This window comes from Chelon labrosus (assembly GCF_963514085.1).
Source record: "Chelon labrosus genome assembly, chromosome: 3".
Classification (NCBI taxonomy): domain Eukaryota; kingdom Metazoa; phylum Chordata; class Actinopteri; order Mugiliformes; family Mugilidae; genus Chelon; species Chelon labrosus.
In genome coordinates, this window is record NC_140339.1 from 22,463,556 (window position 1) to 22,484,961 (window position 21,406).

A 21,406-nucleotide genomic window follows, 5' to 3' on the forward strand; every position below is an offset into this window, starting at 1 on the left:
GATGGTCCCGTCTGAACGTTTACACTCCTAACAGTTTGCATTATTTGTCTGTCTGCAGCTCTGGTAGTTGAAGCAGTTAAAACCCTGTGAGAAAAGCTATTTTTCAAAAATAGTGTTAACAAGTTCTCTAACAAAGAGAGAAAACATCTTTGGATTATACACTGATCAGCCACAACATTAAAACCACTGACAGGAGAAGTGAATAATATTGACCATCTTGTGACAGGTCCGTGTTCTGATGGGAAACTTTTGGACCTGGCATTCATGTGGATGTTACTTAGACATGTACCACCCACCTAGACCAGACCAGGCACCCCCCCCCCCATAGCAATGACACTCCTTGATGGCAGCAGCCATCCCCAGCAGGATGCAGCCTGACACAGACACACACATAAAAACGGTTTAGGAACAACTCACAAAAACATGAAAAACAGCGCAAGGTGTTGACCTTTCCTCCAAATTCACTAGATCCCAAACTGATCAAATATCTCAGGGATGATCCACAGAGGCCCCTCCTCTCAACCCACAGGACCCAAAGGCCCCCACTAACAACATTCTGTTGCCAGACACCACAGGACACCCTCAGAAGGCCCATGTCCATTCTCTGATGAATCACAACTGTTTTGGAGGCACAAGGAAGACCTACACAATATTAGGAAGGTAGTCATAATGTTATGCCTGATCTGTGTAGACCTAGTATATACAGTCAGTGGTGTAGACTGGTGCCATTTGTCTCACCTCCATTATACTTGAAACCATTATAACATTAGTATACATGGTCAAGTGGTGTACAGCTGATCTCAGCGTGGCATGTCTTATGTTCAGGTATTCCCAGAATGATCTCCCAGACAATTTACCCTTTTCACTTGCAACAAATGTTTTCAGGCCATGAAAATCGTATTTCAAAAATTGAAACCCCCTCTTCACCCTATTTCCATACATGGAGCAGGTGTCCCTTTAAGTGCTTGATTGAATATTATGAAGTCACACAGCTGGACCATGTGATCAGCTATACTGAAATGTGAAATGACAGCTGGGACGTGAGCAAATGTGAGTCCTTTACTAGACGTCAGAGCATCAAGACACTGCATCTGTCCCGGGCTTACATCGTTATTAATTGGCGCTGGTGTTTTGCCGTGTATCATGCCACCAGCGTGTGTCGCACTTAGAGCTGACAGTAAATTATCTTGCTAGCTGCACAGCCTCACGGGATCTGACATTGTTTAACCAGGCTTACTGTACAGCGTGTCACTGTCTTGCAAATGACAATTTTTCCTCGTCCGGTCTAAAACGCCAAGACCCAAAAACCTCAAAACTAGTACTGTATATCATGATGGATGAAAGTTCATGTTTGTTTGTCTTGTAACAGAGAATGCATCATTAGTTTTTCCCTCCACACCTTTCTCTACAAGGTGATCTGTGTTCATATTGACCCCAACAGTGGGTGCTGCTGACCTAGGAGGTCTTATAACGTCATTAAATAGGCATCGGCCGGGATATACATGAGCAAACAGTGACCTAGCACTGGTTATAAAGTCATTACAAAAACAATATCTGTATTCACCGCTGACACTATTTTCTGCGCACCCTATGTCGAAACAATTACAAATGAACTATCCCCTGATTATTCAAATCCTATTAGGATAAACTATTCTGGCTGTGTCTGTTTTCACCTTCCACACAGCGCCTGGTTCTTTATTTAAAAGCTGTCGAATCTGGTGCTACTTGCAGACAAAACCTCCACTCTTTTACCTAACTCCCCTTATAAAAAGCAGCATTTGACAACGGGTTTAATGGTTTCAGACGCTGTATGTCTGTTAGCTGTGAGCTCTTTGGTTGCTCAACTGTTCTCATAGTTAAACCAACTTAATTAAATGTTTGTCTTTTTACTCAGCTGAAGCAGTGTTGCATAATTACCCCTAAATCATTTAATTGCATGTCAGTTTTTGTTAAAATGGAGATTTTTACACAAGTCTGCAGTCACAGCTGCATTATAAAGCAGCGACAGAGCGAACAGTCAGTTATTATAACCACTTCATTCCAAAGTCAACGGAAGGTCCTGCATTGATAGTAATGTATTCACAGAAGGATGCTCACCAGCTCTTTACCAGTGCTCCGTTATGAATATGAGCAAAAATTTGCATGCACCCTTGCTTGTCAGTGTTTGTCAGAAGCATCTTATGCGGCCACCATCACAGCAGCAGCTGCAGTGTGACGCCGCTGGCCCTGCAGTGATGTGCTGAATTGAGGATGTAGCCGAGGCCTTTGCTTGAGAGCTCATCCATCATTCTGCCTGCCGAAGTCAGTGGTGATCTCTTTGTTTGCTTCAGCTGCATGGAGTGTCAAGGTTGAATGTCTGAGCGCTGTGATGTGAAGCGTGAACAGTGTCGCTGTTGTAGCACAAACACGCGTTGTTTGGCCTGGTATTCAGCCGTGATAAACTGCATAATGCAGCCGTGTATCAGCTGCACACTGTAGGTGTAAGACTTTTTATTTCCCTTGGACTTGGCAGGAGGAACTCATTGGCATTTATTGGTCAAAGGCCGCTGCGACCCTATAAAACCATAACTCTCTGGATATAATTTTGGCTAAAAGGATAAAATTAGGAAGTGATGACATTTTATATGGAAAAAGGTCAAAGGTCAGCTTCACTGGGACACGGTAATGTTCTGCATCAGCACTTCCCTGTTCATTATTCAAGAGTATAACTCAGGAGGAGAAGGGGAGATTGTGACCACGTTTCAAAACAGATACTGACTTTTCTAGTTTTTGGTGTTCACCTCGGAACTGTCATGATTATACTGTATGCACTGCGTGTTGCCAGTTTGAGGATGTGTGTGAAGCATGCTGTGGAACGTGTCGCTCCTTTGCTATGACGTCCATATTTTAAGTATTGCCTGTGTGCATGATCATGGCTACACATTTGTGTTCCATTGCAATGTGCTCTATTGGACAAATCTGTTGGACTAACAAACAAAGACAAGTCAAATTTAATTTATTCAGATATCCTCATATTCCAAATCAAAAATCTAACCCAAATTTCTTCACAGTTTTCACTACTGGTTTAATTTGAGTCTGGATGGATGAACCCGTGGAGTTGGGTTAAACTATAGGCCTGCAATTTAAGTTTGTTTTCATAATCTACTCCTTTCTTAATGAACTGACCCATGATTTAGTCATTTAGTCTACAACAGCCTACAAAAACTAAAATCCTATCACAATTTCCTAAAGCTCATGTTGACATTTTTCTTTTCTCCAGCCATCAGACAAAACATTTTGTTCACTACACAACAACTGAACCACACACTTTTTTAGCTTAGAATAGTGAAGCAGTTCATGTATTATTACTATAAGTAAGTGATTTATGATTTGTTCTGCAAACGGTCTTAAAGGATCACTTCAGGACTTTTGAACCTGAGAACCCATCTATCTGAGAGTCGATGATTGATAGGAATAAAAATCTTTGCAATTGGCTAGCTGCCCCAGAGCATCTATCTGCATCAAGTTATGTTTACTAAAACTGCTTGTCTTTACCCCTGATTGACTCACTTGATACTCAGTATGTACTGCTGACTTACTGAGGGATGACATTTGCCGTTATCCTGCCATGCTTTCACGTGTACTGATGCCAAGTCAACAAAACAGCACCGTAGACGTCATCCTGGTTAAATTTGTCGCTCGCTGCAAACACGATGTACAGACGGGTGTTGGCATCCGGTTTTCACAACTTCGCTGTGTTCCTGTCCCTGAAAGGCAGCCTGTGAAAGTTCTGAAGACAGTTTAGAAATATACCAGCTTAGATAACTAAGCTACACTTTTAGTTGTCCGACTCTGTAATGTGACTCCACACAACTCTCACATCAGTGTGTCTCCAGAGTGAGACTTTTCCTTGATCAAGACGTCTCCTGTGGGATCCTTTCCATAGCCACTTATAGTAACAATCTGAGTTTTTTTTGTGATGGTGAGGATAGCTGCCCTGCAGGATTATATTGTGGCCATTTTACGGTTTCTGTGTATACTATTCTTGATAAGTTGTGGACAGATTTTTATCCCTAGCAATCATTTCAACTCAAAAAAGTGGAGACATGAGCTGTCTTGAAGGGGCAATAGTTTGGTTTTGCATTTTACCAGTTATAGAGGACAGCGTAACAAGTGCTGTCCGAAGTTCCCCCAAAATCTGTTGCTGTTGCTGCAATGACCTCTGATCATAGAGCTGTGTGATTATGCATTTTGACATTCTTGTGCTCGACTCTTGTGTGCGGATTTCACAGGGATTCCTGGAGGCTTAAGGGGCTTATCCTACCTTATATCATTCATTGCCCTCCTCCCTGCATCGTCCTCGAGGCTCAGCTAACCTTTAAGGCACTGTATTCAATAAATACAATCAGAGTCCATACATCTGCTCGGCCGCACAGGTTATTGGTTTTCAATCTTGGGGTCTGGACCTCTCAAGGACTTGTGAGTCGAACATGCGGCCGTGCGGTATGATTTATTATCCTGCCTGTTTCATTTTAATTGTCTATTTTTCATTAATTCAAGCCTTTCCTAGTGAAACACTGAATGAGTCAAAGGCCTGTGATCTTTCGGTTTTCTCAGATTAGCAGCTCTACCACCTTGCATGCATGATCAAGGTCAAACATTGGATAGATATTATTTTTAATGGTACAAGCAGCAAATAGGTGCAGTGTCTTTGTAATGTCACTTCAGAGTCTTGCAAATTGCCTGTTTTTGCACCATGTTTATGTTAACACACCGTGGAGGCAATTCGATTTGACATGGAAGGCATGAATTATGCATGGATGTGATAGCATTAGAGTCACTTTATTCACCAAGTACAATAAATGCACTTATTAGTGACAGTGATGCTAAAACTTCAGAAACAAGATGCCAGCAGTGGGAATTTGACATGAACAACCTATTAGTAAAGTCATTTTGGATCGTTTGAATTAATGCCATAAACAAATTAGGCCTTTTAGAGGTTAGTGACTGGCCTTAATTCCCTACTTGTCTACTGCATGGAAAAAATACTGAAAGAATAAAGAGCGAACTGTTTTCCAGCACACATGGATGAAAAACATACGGTATATGATGTTTATGACCTATCACTATTGGCTTACCTGTGCAATCACATGCAGATAAATGGCAAGGAAGGACAACATTTACCCGCATTTGTGATAAATATGGTTTAATGTTCAAGGTGCTTTGCTGCATATTATCTCATTGTGCAGGAGTTTAGCGCAGGGCATGTAAGGCACAGCAGGTGCAGTGTTCAGCATTCTGTCCCTTTACAGGATGAGCTCTGACTTCCTCTGAAGTCTCTCCGAGGGCCCAATTAGACGGTCAGAGGCACAGACATGTGATCTCCTCTACAGCAATACCAGAATAAAGTAGCAGAAGCTGACACAGGTGACTGATCTGAACTTCACCTGATGGGATCTGATGGTCTTTTGAATGGCAGACTGTATACCTCACTGGGGGGATCACGCTACACGCACACATTATTTTTATTGATCTGTTTTACTTATAGTTTGTTGTACTGCATTTTTTTTACTTAAAGGTATGGGCATGGCAAATCAACATCAAAGAACTCAACTGTGGTGTCGCCACACTTGAACACACCGCAGAGACTAGAGCCAGCGGCCCGCTTGCACACACATTCTGCTCCGTTACTTGAAGCGGAATTAACGTTTTTTTACAACCTGGACCTTATTTCTGGCATAAAATACGATCGTTTACTCACCCATATAACTTTGGTGTCATTTGGAGTCGTTCGGACGACTCAGAGGTTAGTAGGTCAATCTACAGACCCCGAATGATGATAACAGGTAACTCCGGACTCAACGGGGAATAGCACTAGCGTATCATAACAAAATATTGGTGAAATGAACAAGTTTCGCAGCAGATAATGCGTTATTTAGAGGCTGCGTTTCGGTGCCCCGATCACTCCTACTATATGGATATACACGCTGCTCCACTGGATTTAAATATCGTGCAAACGACTCCAAATGACACCAAAATTATATGGGTGAGTAAATGATGGTATTTTATGCCAGAAATAAGGTCCAGGTTGTAAAAAACGGTAATTCCCCTTTAAAGGAAATCTCTTCGCACCAGCAGGTGACACTAGTCTGTATTTGTCATTCAAAAGGAGAAACTGGAGGCGCTACTATTAGCTAGAAGGCTAGGAAGTGCTACGAACCATTGTGCAGAGCTGTACGATGGGGAGAGCTTCTGTGTCTTTTGAACTTTGTCCAGTGCTTACTTTCATCATCTTTCTTCTTGTACACTTGTACAGGAATCTCTCTCACCGACTCGTTCTGACTCTAATTCAAAATGCTAAATTGTCTGAAAGGCTGTCAGCCAGTACCAGTGGTATGGGACTGCTGCTGCCTAGGGCCACAGATGTTCACTAACAGTCCTTCACCACCAAACACCGTCTCTTTGGTGTGTCGTGGCCTTTAGAAGTTCTTGATTCCAATGATGGAATGTACTCTTGTACAATTTTAGGTAGTACTACTTCATTTATTTATGCTGTATCTCTTCTCCATTAATCTTCAGAAGGAGATATTGTTCCTCTTTATTAACTATATTCATATGGCAACTGTAATTGCCAGCATCTTTACAGTTTAAGATTAAAAAAGAAAGGAAGAAAAATATCCTTATAAAAAGTTTAGTTTGGACCCCTAGACATTTATTTATTTATTTTTTTGTGGTTTTTAATGTTTCTATTAAAAGCAGAATAGATCAGAAAGAAGCAATGTGTGCTCGCATTAAATTCAAGGCCGACTACTGATTTTGTTCCAGTTTATGAAAATAGACTCAAGATTTTCTATTTCCGTGCTTTTCTAATTTAGGTTGAGCATTTAGTCGTACTCCATGACCCAGTATTGAAACAACTGTAGCAGAATGGCATTGGATGACTGACTAAACTTAATGTTACACACGCAATGCCACAGCTAATAATTGAAACTTTATTTGGAAAAAAACGAACGTATCGTATTCAGGGATATGCCTAAAACTAAATGCTGTAAACACGTCTATGTTCATCTTTGTATGCAGTCAGTCTCTGTGTCACTATCCAGATATGATGCTCTCCCTTCACAGCCTGTCTTGTCAAATGGCTGCTGTAATCCCATGACCCATCACAGCCCCCCGGCATGCAGCTAAACCCCTACACTCGTTTCCCTGCCCGCTCTGATTTGTATGTCCTCAGGAGACGGCTGTAAGCTCCAGTTTGATAAAGTCCCTTCTCTCTCTTTGTGAAACATGCGCACACTGTATGTAGTCTTAGACTGTACCAGGATGGGACGGTGTTATTTTTAGAGTATGTAGTGGTATGTATAGTAGTTCTGGTGATCCATTTGATACGAAAGATTTTGTTATATGTTTTATCATTTCACCAATCTTTAATTAAGATAAAACGGAAGCGGCATGTAAATGTAAGCAGCAGATTTCATTTGTACGACTCCGCGGCAAGACAGCGAACATTTATTTACCTTTGCTTTAATCTCTTGAGTTCAGAGGCCAGCGTTGCCTCTGGGCAGGGTGCTGAAGTGAAAGATGACTTATTTTTGGAAGTCTGCTCTTGCCTGGAGAACCATGCTGAGGCCTCTGACTTCCAGTCTTCTTGTCTGCCCCGGCAGGGTTCATCTTATCACTTCATGCATCAAAGGAATATTTTACCCTGAAATATTCTTACATGCTTATATCCCATTAATCTTTAATGATCAGTGCACATGTCTGCTTGTAATCCAAGAAATACTAGTGGCCTTTTAAGATTGTTGATGAACAAGCTTAGATTTATATGATACATTTTACAAATTTAAATGCATACATACATGTTACTGCGTTTCATTTTATAGTTAGTGATGCAGTTCCAGGGTCCTGGCATTATTTCACACTGGTTCACTGGAATGGGCTCTTTCAGGCCCTCTTTTTTTTTTTTTACAGTAGATAATTTGGCATGTCACAACAGGAAAATTGCTGGTGTTAATGAGAAAAATGGTTGAATGTCATTTAACTCCTTCAGTGTCAGGGTCCTGCCATTGTACATGCAGGATCATTGCCATACTTATTTTTATATATTAAAGGCAACCTACTAACTGCACATCTAATGTTCTGGTATTTAGTTACTACTGTCTTCAGAGCAGTATCCTCTTGACGATACGAAACAGACAATCCTGTAAGTGTATAATCGCACCATATTTTGCTTCTCTGCGCTGCAGGTGATGCTAAGGAGAAGCCTTTCTAATATTAATATCAGACGGGCCAGTCAACTGTTACTTTCGCAAAATTCTCAGATTCTTTCTCTGGAAGATCTTTCATCAAAGCTATAAACACATGCAACATTTATTTGGTCTGTTCGGTGCCAGAAGTGTTATTTGAACCTGCTTAACGTGCCTTACTTTGAGCTGCAGTGTTAGACTTTCACATATAAGTGAACATCTGTTACATTCAAGCCCTTGCGCACTATTCACACAATGTTTATAAAGTCTATCGGTGCCAGGTGTTTTGCAGAATACCGGATTTTAAATTTGTTGTTCGTTTCTGCGCTGGTGATGTACAGTACGTAAATGATCGGCGAGTAGTGTATATAAATATGAGAATACTTTCAAATCTGGAAAATCTAATGTTAGCTGCAAATACTGCATTACTACACTGTCTGATGGGTTTTATGTCAACCTGCAGATAATGGTTTGCCAGAGCTTAATAGGGTGGCAGCCATGGCAGTGTAGATGGAGTAGGCTACAGCACCTATGGCAGAGGCTGTGGTGGGAAAACCTAGGAAGCATCCCTGAAACATTTCTGATGCCCCAGACAAAACTCAGCTCAGCCTTCAGCGGAAAAACTACACAGAATGCATTTACAATTACTTTCACTGTAAGAAGAGGGAGGCGAAAGTTCTGCACTGCAGGTTTAAGGTCTTTAAAGCGTTTGCACCCTCCGTATTCATTTAGTTTATTCAAACTTTTTACTGCTGACATAATAACTGCTCATATGGTGGTTTATTTTATCGACCTCACCATTACACAAAACTGTTAACTAAAATATGAACCCTCTTCCATATATTTGTGTATACGTGTTAAACAATAAATGTCCTTAGGCCTCAGCTCAGTGTTACAATCAGTTGCTGCCACAGTCAGCATTTATAATGGGCCAAAAATTAAGATTAGATTAAGCATATTTTTTGGAGAGAGATAGTGTATATGGCGATTCATTTAGTACTGTAGTCCAGCTGTCATTCTTTTCTTATGAAAACAGTGAGGCCCAAGAGTTATTGCATGAGAATAGAGACACGGATAGAAAAGGTTTATTACTTCCTTGGCCTGCACATTTGTTTCCATATTATTTCTCTGCATATCGAAGGTACTTCCTGTGTTTTGGAACTCTCTTGTTCTGGTTCAGATTACCAACATATTGCAGCAACATCTTAACAGATGAAAGAAGGGACATCAAATGAGAAGATTTGTCATGTATCGTTCTGCTGAACCGCACCGATACGATATTAATTCACTGGATTGTTGCAGCACCTTCATTTCTGATTTTACATAATGAGGCAGAGAAATCAATTAATTTTGGCTTCTGCTCCTCTGATTTTTGCCAAGAGCGTCTGAGCAAGCAGATATACAATCCCCCATGTGAGAGTGGAGGGAAAAAGTCCCCTGTCACCTTCCAAAAAGCTTGCTAAAAGCCTTGAATTATGGCACTCTGGTGTGTTGTACTAAACCAGTGACGGCAGTGACAGACATAGAAACACTCAGCAGGAACGTTATACTAATGTGTGCCGTCTAGAGACGCAGACGCACAAAGAAATGAGTGCTCATCTTCAAAAATCGGGATTAACATCATATTGCTCAACCCTAAATGAGGATGCTTCAAACTCGGGGACAAGGGCAGCGGAGAATAGCTTTGTTAAGCAGTAACAGGAGTGGACAGACAGCAACTACATAAGCCGTGACTACAGTGTCCTGAGCTGCATCGGGACAGAAGTCAGTGTGTCGACGCGTCAGGCTGAAAAAAGCCGAAGAGCTTCAGTGGAAAGGCTGACTCTCATCTGGGAGGAGTGAGGGATAGAGAGAGCGGGAGAAAAAAAGACAAGAGAAAGAAGGAGGGAAGGGAAAATAGGCAGCAAGAGAGTGCTCAGCTTTCACTGAGTCGGTGTATTGTCCAGTGCTGGCTCTTTTCCTCTAAGGGTGCTTTTTTAGAGCCTGGCTTATACTTTACTTTTTTTTGGGTGGGGGGGATGCCAATAACAATTTAAGAGAGTGAAAGAAATGTATTTCATTTTACCGCATATCAGACTAGATATTTGCTGATACCAATTTACTTCACATCACATAAAAAGGATGGACTACACGTGTCAGAGTATTGCTGCATTTGAAGCACGATGATGAGAACAGACATTGGAGCATGGAGGTCATTAATGCACCAAGGCTACACAAACTTCAAAATAACTTATTTTAAGACAGTAATAAATGCATTTTCAGTCTGCATCAAAATACACATACCGTATGTCATAGACAGTCATAAAGGACATGTACCTGATTAGATGCCCTGTATTGCCATGTTAAGAAATACATTCTAGGATATGTAACGTTTACTGAGCCGTGTCCTCTGTCAACAAGTGACATTACAAGATAATAGAAAATGCTCAAATGTAGCCTGACAATACAAAAAGCATTCATGGTCAGCAGACTGAGTAATGACAGTTACACAACAGCATCTATTTAAGGTTTGCAAACACTAACTGTCATAAGCAGCCTGTCGCTCCAGACGAGGTAAAGCTGTTTGTATTGAGCAAAAGTGTGTTTCACTGCTTACCAGTTCTATTTTTTATTTGCAAGAAGAGCGTGTTTTTTTTCTTCATTCCAAATTTACACAATCAAACTATTTTTAAAAAAAAAATCCGAATTACAAATGAACCATCAAGCTGGTCCTAAAACATACTTTAACCTCCTCGTCTGGGGTAATGGATGAGTGTACGTCTGATTGAACACATATCGGCGTGTTTGCAGGGTTAAGTGTCCGCTGGGCTCCGTTCCATACAGCTGATGCGTGTCTCATCCTGCTGTGCTGTTTGCACCATCTGAAAAAAAAAAAAATGAGGCATAGCGCTGTGAGTGTGACATCCCCCCCTCCCATCCGTGCTGTCACCTCAGCAGTGCTGCTCGAAATCACTGCCAAACCCTCCTCCCGCAGACCTCCACAGACATGCTTCCACACAGACGAAAACGATGTGAAATAAATATCCTCATATACTTTTTTTTTTTAATCATAATTTTAATAGAACAACAGCTTAAAGCAGTCATATAAGCCTTTGCCTTGCACGAACAGCCAAAGCATAAGAGGGACTTTTAATTCGCTTCCTCGGAAGGAGTTGACCAGGCTTCTCAAATCTGTTCTCTGCTCCCAGGGTTCCATCCAGCTCACTATTGAATTATACTCTCTTGTTTACCATTTTCCGCACATAAGAGAACAAAAACAGCTCAAAGCGAAAGGAGAAGCAGTGTATAATATGAGTGGAACAGCGGGAGCCCCAGCAGTGTCATGTCTGTGTCCTGGTAGCTCAAAGATAGTGCTGGCTGCAGAGGGGGAAAAATCAGCGTGGAAATTAGGTTTGGGCTTTGGGGGTGCTGGTTGGAGAAGGTTTTAGAGACAAGTCAGGATGTACTGTAGTAAAGAGTATGTAGAGAGGAGAGCAGGTTTTGAGTGACCGTTGCATCGACCATGCATGCTTGAAGTAGGAATTTCTCGTTGGAGGGTAGTCCAAATTTATCTTATTCAGCACTGCCTGATACTGTTGAATTCAGATGCATAAATTGTATTACTGCATATTCCAAGTTATGACCATTTTTATTTTTATGGCAGCTCCCATCAAATGGAAATATGCTAGATGTCTTGTGCATGGTGTAGGCACAATATCGTCAAGATTGCAATTAAAATTCCGTATAATGTTGCTGTGGTTTGGAAGAATGGTTTCTTATGCTTCCTTATATGCCATCTATTTATTTTTATTGTCCAAAAAAAAAAAACATCACAATGTCCATAGCTCCAAGTTACATTAATATTTTGTTAAGCCAGATAGTTTAACCGTTCTCACGATCACAAAAATTCACTTGCACTTACGTTCAACTTTAATAGTGTAAGTACTAATACATCACTATTTACTTGCTGTAATGTGATATATATTTTAAGTCACTAATGACGGGAGCCTGGTGATGAGGAATTTGTTGTGAATGACCCACAGATGGCCTCCAATTCAACCAATTTTTATTTTTTTTTACCAGCCAGTTCTTTCACTGATTCACTCTCCATTTATCTGCGCACCTTGTCCTCCACAGTCCATTGTTAAAGCCCTCCCATATGCTCAGCTCTGTCAGAGCAGGTGGCAAACCGCGGGTGGACCCCGCATGTCCGTTTGGACTGGCGTAAATCCCGCACACCCAAATTCATGTTGCCACTGAGCTCGCTAATCAGTGTGGAGGACAAGGGGGAGGGCTGGGGTAAGAAGCTCTCTTCCACTTTGACGACCAGGTGGTGTCTCACTGACCTCTTAGTGGCCTTGAAGCATGGTCTTTATTTTGTTGGCGCTCTTTTGTGCATACACGAGTGTAATTCTGTTATTTCCTCACTCTGTTTTTTTTATATCACCAGTTCTTAAGAATGGATTAAAAATGGCAGTATAGCAATTTCAATCATCACATTTTAAGCATATATTGAATAAAGGGAATTAAGCGGGATCATGAATACAGCATGAAGAGGCTGGCTTTAAGAAACGAATACTGGCAGTTAATGAAATTTCAGTGATTTATTCCTCTGAAAACAAATGATTAAAAGCATTACGCCGATCCACTGGGAGACTGGTGACATTTAAGAGTGCATTCAGGGTTAGTAACTAAATTTGCAGGTATTAGATTCTATTACAGGTACATATTTAATATACTGCAAATATTAGATGGGGGGAAAAAAAATCCATGCCAGCTGTGTGAGTACACACTGCCTCAGGCTAATCATCGAGTGTAATTCTGAAAACATGGTCTCAGAGGCCTCACATTTCTGCAGAATGCGCCGGACAGCTGCTCTCAGGTCATGCTCAAGTGTGTCTTTAGAAGAACAAATGGGATTGTAAAACAAAATAGGCAGTATTTCTTGCTATGCAGTTGCATGTCTGTATTTTAAAGGGTCTCCTCTCCTGCTCATGTCCCTCCAATGCTGCAGGAGTTGCGTTTTAGTGTTAGCTGGATGCACTTCATCAGGAGAAACGCGCTGAGGTGTGACATGACTGCAAAGCTTTAGAAATGGACCAAAGAAGCTGTGTTGAATATGTGCTAGGAATAAAAGGAGAGGCAAGGAATGGATGCGAGACAACTCGACGTCAGCCATATTGTTTCAAATAATCACCTCCACCATCTTCATATCTCTTTCTTTCTGCCTTGTACCGAGGCATCCGTTCTGCAGAGGTGCAGAACGCTCTAATATATATATATAGGAGTCAATTGTGTGTTTTTAGAAGTGGCTTTATCTTTGCTATACTTTAGCTGCTATCTCTTGAATAATTCCATTTGTTCCTCTTTGAAGTTTGGCCCTTTTTTTTACTCCTCCTTGTTCTGCCCTTGGTATACTGAGACTATTAGAAGGATCTGTTTACAACCCAAAACTTGGTTTGTGTTTGTGCTGTATGTGTTCACCTTGGCCTATAGCCAATTAAACATGAAAGTAAACTTATTTTTCATTATAACTTCGACGCCTCGAAGGCCACATCAAAATGAATTCTGACAATCATCTGCTCATGTATACTACTTGAACCTTACATGGACGTGTGACACACCTGGCTCTTGCAATGGCTTCTGTCTGACTGGCTCAGAGAATAGTTCAAAGAAGGTAATTGTACGGCGACATGCAGGCTCAATGAAAAAGCACGCTGCTTAGGCAGTTTGATTTTCACACCATCAGTTAATCGGACGTGGCGTCAGCTTGACACTTGCGTGCAGTTTCTTGGCTTAAAATAATACGAAATATATAAAAAATGAACATCCATTATATTCAAGTGGAAGAAGTCACATTTCTAAGAGAACAATCCTTTAATTTGAGTCCGTTGATGTAATTCTTACATAGCCCACTCCAAATAATCTACAAATACCAACCTGTCCAACATCAATAAAGCGCTTTTAGCACTCTCCAAGAGGAAAATCCACACTAGTTTATATGATCTGTGTTAGTGTGCAAGCAAGCATTGTTACGTACAGTAGCTGTTACATCTCTCAGATTACTGGCCTGTGGGCTGGTGCATAATCAGTCCAATGACTCTCTTGGTAGCTTTGTAAGGTCCAAGCTGGCCTAGCTTAGCTCTTATCTTATACGACTTGTCCCTAGACAGTCCAGGTATCACACCATATTGTGTGGTTCAGAAGTGTTCACCAGTAGGCACACATCATTAGCTGCTGTATGCGTCAACAGTGTTTGTGTGGTTTCTCTCACTACCAGAAGAGGGGGACAAAAGTTCCACACTATAGCTTTAATTAAGCTTCAGTAGAGTGTTTGGCTCTTTACTCTCTGGAAAAGAGTAGCAGAGCGTTTACACCAACATCCGTTTAGTAATGATTTACTGCAACATTTTTAATTGTTAACTTGAGGGGTTATTTAAAGGTAAGTTTTGGTTCAAGTATACTTACATTAAGTGCATGTAGAAATCAGCCTGGTCAGTGCATTGGCCAATATTGGTATGTTGGTGTCTGTGCATATGCTGATTGATAAGTAACAACAAATGTCAGTAGGGGAATGGCAATGAAATGTAACTTGACTGTTAATTGTCATCCATCCCTTTCTCTTGTGTTGACAGAAAAATCCACCTTCGATGCCTCCGGCTCCTCACCTTTACCGAGCGACCCTGCAGTCACGGGTGCCCGTGCTCACCCACTGGCTAACCTCTCAGGGGCGGAGGAGGTTCATTCAGATGGTGACACAGAGTCTGAGGGGGAGGGTTTATCAGGGCGGCCTGCTTTTTCTTCTGTATTAACTGTGATGGCAGAAACTGTCAAACATCCAGTGAGCCTTGGTCAAAGTAGAACCTTGCCGACCATCACCAGGGATGAGACCCACACCACCCAATGGCCTTCACATAGTTCCAGCCAGGCCCCGGGTATGTCCTCCTCATTGTCATCCCTTGCATCCTTTATGGATGGAAGCAAGAATGTTTCATCCTATCCATCATCAACAGCACGTCCAGCTCCATCCATGTCCTCTGTTTTATCATCCCCTGTGTCTCAATCGTCTTCCACTGAGTGGAGAAACGAAACGGCTTCATCAAAAGGTCAAAAGGCTGAGACCGACTATGTGCCTCAGACAGAAACAGCAACATTATCACCAGCAGAGTCTCAAGGTTTGACAGACAGTCTAGCAACTGCACAGTCCACCACTCATTCAGTTGTGGCTCTACCAGCTATTATACAGGAAATGCAAAGCACAACAACCAAGCCGTCACACTTTCAACGGGAAACCGCCTCTGAAAATAGCAATAACAGGACAAAACACTCCTTCTACTCGTCACTAGATCAAATCCATGAAGTGAGTGAAATATACTTGAGGAGTGCAAACACTAAAGCAAACGAGGCACCATCAACCAGCACGTATACATCATATTCTACTCCTAATTACTATCAGAATCTTTTAAATATTTTATATGGACCCACTCAAACCCAGAACCAAGGTATAAAATCTGCGTCTGCTAGTAATCTAGAAGTTAGCACCTCGTTTCATTCCAGTCAAGGGAATCAAGCTGTTCAAAGGCGAGAGGGAGCTTCACATAATCCAGCATCAGCCCAGCCGCCTGCCCCTCGTAAAGACTATTCAGTTTCAGGTCATGTCACAGAGCAGATGTTTATCCAAACAGCTTACATGGAAAAGGAAGAAAAGGCAGCAGCAGATAGTCACACTTTTGTTCACAAACTCAGCTCACATTTATTAAATCCAACTGTATCACCAGCATTTTTCACAGCTTCCTCAGAGACCCCACCAGGTAGAACGTCTCTCTCTGAAACTGCAGACGCCGAACTAACACGTATCCACTCTGGCATGGTGTCCTCAGAGCATGCATCTAATCCCGGTGATTTACTGATGGCAGCGGGTCGCAGCAGTCCCTCAGTTCCTGCCATCAATGTAATTTACAGTCAGGGAGAGGTAGCAGGAGCAGAGCTCAGACCTGTTTCCGCTCAAGCTCACCTGAATAACTCACTTTCACTCCCAGTGCTAACACCTGAGGCCACCGCCGGTTCCATCCTCAACTCAGTGACCAGAACAGGAGCAACCTTGTCCCCGTCCGAGTCACATTTGCCTGATTTGCAGAGAAGTAATGTCAGAACTTTTCAGGAATCTGTAACGCAGACTCTGTCTTCCAAGGGCATAACTCAGGAGCACAAAGAATGGACTGCACTAAAACTTGTGTTTTCCTCCAACAGTAAGACAATATCTCTTTCAGAGCCAGTAGAGTTGGCAAAGGATATGACTTATAAAGTAATGCATGAAAGTCACTCACAACTCACTCAACCTGCATACTTATTTCTCAGTAACAGCCCAAACCATAATAACTCAGAGAACATATCTTTCAATAGTGAAGTTAATTTTGCAGACGATCCTAAAGCTGTTTCATCTCCACAAACAGAAAGACCTCTTCAAACACGATCTTTGCATGGTTTCCTCCACAACATCCATACTCCTGGTTTATTTTCCAAAATATCTGAACCGACAGTAGTGTCCTCACCTGAAACCTCTGCTCATATAAAATCCGACGGTGCCGCTGAGACTCAAACAAGCACACGAAACAATAAAACGTTGCAAGTTGCCGTTACTCACATGTCACATGAAAATGATCCCATACAGCATCTCCATAGTTACAATGCCAAGGGCTCCATGTCTCCTTCATTTAATGGAAATGAAGCGTCTGCTCTGATCAGAGACTCTGCATTTTACAAGAAAGACATTCCACCAGGGCAGTTCGCGACACACTTCCCATCTTCCCCATCAAAGGCTTTCTTAATGCTTAATAAAGGCTCTGAAGGCAAAATATCTTCTGCTGACATCCCTTTTCCCCCAGTAACATTTGATTCTGCATTAGAGCCCCTTAAAACTCTTTCTCATAAAGATGATGTAACACTGGTGGACCATTATGAGCAGTCCTCTCCTTCTTCTTGGTCAAAAATCCTCCTAACACAGAGGCCAAACACTTCCTCTTCCTCCCAGGGACCAATCATCAGTGTAAGTAGTGATAAATCAAATTTTTATTTAGGCAGACAAACAGCCATTGCCTCCACTGCTTCCTCTGCTGTAGCTACTTCCTCCAGCGATGGACAAAACGGCATGGAGACACTGAGTGCTATTTTCAGCTTTGGCACAAAACTAATGGCACCGTATACAAAGTGGAAAGCCACCAAGCCTATGCCTTTTCAAAGCAGTGTTTTTAAATCAGAAAATACATCTACTGGCTTTGATAGGGCAAAATCTAATTTACCAGCAGATGGCCCGTCCTATGAACAGCCAAAGCTGGAAGACGGACAAATGCGTGTGCTGAATTCAACAGCTGCTACCAGTGATCCATATCCACTTTATCCAACTGTTGGAGAATATCCCTCGTTTACCTTTGTTAAAGGAACTGCAGACTACAAGAAACCGAGCTTGAATCTTTCCCCAGCTGATCTCAGATCTGCTGCGCCCGTCCGTGTGCAACATGGAGCCACTTTAGACGCTGCTGCTACGTCAGCATGGGGTTCAGATGTTTTTCTGCCCCACTCTCACACAAATACTGACTCTGTAACATCTTCGCAAGCTACTTCTCTTGCACTGGGGTACGAAAGCAAGCACAGCTCCCCTCAGGCAGGCGTTCCCTCTCCTGAATCTGCATTTGATTCTGCTGCCACGCATCCAGACAGCAACCCTGACGGCGCTGGTAATGCGACAGATTTAATTATGAAGACGTCAACTTTACCATATGACCAGGTGTCATCCATCTCTTCATTTCGTTTGCCATCGCCACCATCAACATTTCCCTCACCATCCTCATCCCACATGAATCCTACCATTTTAGTGTCATCTTTGACAGTAAATCCAGCTGATATGATATCATCGACAACACCAACCACGTACCCAGCTACCGCATCATTATCTGTCTCTGTAAAAGTTGTACAACCCACGTTTTCATCGTCATCATCGCCAAGTTTGACCTCATCATTAGATTCTGTTCGCTCACAGGAATTGACTAAGAGGTTTGTTCTTTCAGAGGCAGAAATGGATGAGTTAACTGCTGGAACATCCAGAGCAGTTGTGCTCACCTCTCCCAAAGAAAAAGACACCAGTCTAGCCCCCTCTCAATCAGTCAGAACCACCCTTTCTGCTGGGCTCACCGAGAGGACATCTCAGGTATCACCTCTGACCCCACAACAGGACACCACCACAGCCTCCGTGAAGTTTACGACCACAACTCCAGCTTCGGCCACAAAAACTAAAACCACGCCTTCCCTAAGAGTCACCACGCAACTGACCACCACTACAACACCGCAGCCCACACTTGTGACCAGGAGGGCCACCACGACCATCAGGACGCAAACCAGCAGAAGAACGTTCACGCAACCTGTCCCGAGAACGAGCCCTCCCAGGGTTGTCCCCACTGTCTTCATCTCCCCTTTCACCACTACCACAGAGGCTCCACCACAGCAGTGCAACATCACAGAGAGAATGTGGGTGAAAACAGGTAAACAATACTTTTTGATGGAATTGAAAAAAATATTGAAATTTTACTATGTCTCTGACATGATTTGTCTGCAACCTGTCAGCTTTTCTACCTCTTTTTGTCTCTTAGTTGTGTCCATCTATGTGAGGAGAAACAGGCTGGATAGTATTCAGAGGCAGAACCTCAGAAGGGGACTAAGTCAAGGCCTCAGGAAAGCTTTGAATGACACTGCTGCCCAAGCACAGGTCAGACATTACTACTGTATGTCTTTGTTGTGAATATAAAAATATTATTATTTTTTTATTTTCTTGCATGTTTTGTCACGTCCGTAAAATGCTGGAACTCGTGATTGGAAGAAATTTGTGACAGTATTCAATCAACTTAACAAAACAACGTTGACATAAATAAATAAGAGAGGCTACAAGAAGATCCACACTACTTCTATGATTTAGAATATGTAGTGCCAAAGAGATAATACTCTGAAAATAGCATACACTTAAACTGATATTGATTTTTTTAGGTGGGCACTATGTTTTGCTACTGACCCAGAGCAGTTTGTTGCTTGGCTTCTTTTCTGCTTCTCCAAACTAGGTCTGCCAACAACATTCTACTGCAGGAAATACACAGACTATGAATAAGCGCCTCATGCAACTCTGCCTCAAAGAAACCAAATTATCCTTTTCGAAACGTGAAACCACTGTCCCCCTAGTGGTTGCCCCTAGAGCTTACTCAACATGTTACCTTTAATATGCATTAATCTCGACACATAAAATTGCTGACTGTTAAAAGGTAGTGAAGAAAGTGCTCACAACGTATGTATAGGGACAAACTAGACAACAATAGGCCTCTTTGTCATGGTACCTAATAAAGCAGTTATGCTCAGTGTTCATCCCGAGGTTGACCTTGCGGACCACATTTGACCTAGGAATGTTGCCTTGATCTACTCTGATTGGCGGGGTAAAACCATATGCTTCTCAACCTCACTGAGAGGCGTAGAAATGATCAAATATGGTCGCCCCATAAAGGGTTAAGAAAGCAGCTTCTCAACTCATTAACAACTTAATGCTTCTGTTTATCGCATTCAGAATAGATGCATTTTGAGATTTGTGGTTTTCAGTAGACAGAAAGGGTATGAAAAATTTTAATCTAAGAAGTAATTAAGGTTGAAAGACAAATGAAATGGAGTAAACAGTACCTTATTTGGCTCTCAGATGTTGTGAAGCAGAAGTATACAGTTGCATAAAACTATATACTTGGGTGTCTGTGGCTCAGTAGGAAGGACCAGAGGGTTAGTGGTTTGATCCCCAGTGCAGGGACCACATGCTGAAGTGTCCTTGAGGAAGACACTGGACCCCAAGTTGCTCTGAGTGCTGGTGTGTAAATGTGGCTGTTACTGTAAGGCACTTTGACTATAAATACAAGCCATTTACCTTTTTACCATTAAATGGAAATGACTAAAATACAGTACATCCGCCACTGTAAATGGTGGTGGTCAGTAAATGAAAAAGTGTGTTAAATCCAGCCAGCCTCAACACAGACAGAGACTAAACTGTTGTGATAAGTTTCTTATAAAGTAAAAACAGCCTCTCACCTCAGCAGAGTCAGGATCAAGATGAATGCATGTGAAATCTGAACAGAAAAAAATCAGTCATCTGTAGAATACAAAGGACTGGTCCTCTGATGCTGAGAATGTGGGTCACTGTAGGAAAGGTTGTGTCTTACATATTATGTGACTAGCGTTTATAGATTTAATTTTTTTCTCTAAAGCAGTGTTGTTTAAAATATGACATTATAATTTATAACCTAATTTTGTAAAAACTTATGCTTGGTCTTTAACTTAGACGAAACCATATTTTAACACTTGTGAAGGGTTCTTAACTGTGCACTCACTAGAAAACTGGAGGTTTATTAGCACATTTACCAAGGACCCTTAATGTAGGCTGTGTGAGAAGAGATGAGGACTAATATAGAAATGAGGTTGGCTGAATGTGTCCCAGGGTGATGTCACATATTTGAGTAACTGTACCAACATTAAAACAAGATGACTACTGTAGCTGAGCCGAAGATATTTACCACAAACAGTCAGCAGAGTCTATTCACCAAAAAGCAATCTCACCAAAAGAATGGGCACACCAGATTTGGTTTAACAAAAACTCTGGAGGAAACCAATCTCAGCATTTCCCCTGCAATAATACCGCTAACGGATCTAGTGTGCACACAATGATCTTTGTGTGTGTGGATTAGTCGTTTGTGGAACCAGTCATGGTTCAAACTCCCCAGTAAGCCTCTAATACCTCCTCTCAGTGTGACGTTGTATCAGGAGCACCCCTTCCCTCTGAGAAGCTACGTTAAAGCAGCAATACGTATACTTTATGTGTCTGGTTGTGTTGCACACTTGGACACACAAAGGGACTTCCAGGCTTTGCATGTGTTCAATTTTTTTTCCTTTATCTCTCTTTCCAGCAATTACATCAGTGCAATACAGCTAGTTTAAGCTCTTCAGGCATGCTACACAGGATGCAAGTGTGCTACTATGTCCCACCCCGAAGGACCCCTAAGCTGTGTGATCTTTACTCCTCGTAACCATGAATTACCACACAAATTCATTTTCAGGGGGTAGATGATATTGTTTCCATGCAAAAAAAAGTATTTCCTTTTAGTTTCCAGTGAATTTGAAGTGCCCCTAGA

General features: G+C 41.9%; 1 protein-coding gene across 1 annotated transcript in view; it reads left to right on the forward strand.

Annotated features, from left to right (window-relative positions):
• The window catches only part of kiaa1549lb (KIAA1549-like b), a gene marked incomplete at its 5' end in the record, with an annotated part of 59,533 nt that overhangs the window by 11,594 nt on the left and 26,533 nt on the right, over positions 1–21,406 (forward strand). Inside the window, 3 exons of the mRNA XM_084540776.1 lie at positions 14,840–15,139; positions 18,269–18,739; positions 18,848–18,963. Of these exons, the coding sequence (XP_084396902.1) occupies positions 14,840–15,139; positions 18,269–18,739; positions 18,848–18,963 (887 nt within the window). The remainder of the gene's footprint in view (positions 1–14,839; positions 15,140–18,268; positions 18,740–18,847; positions 18,964–21,406) is intronic.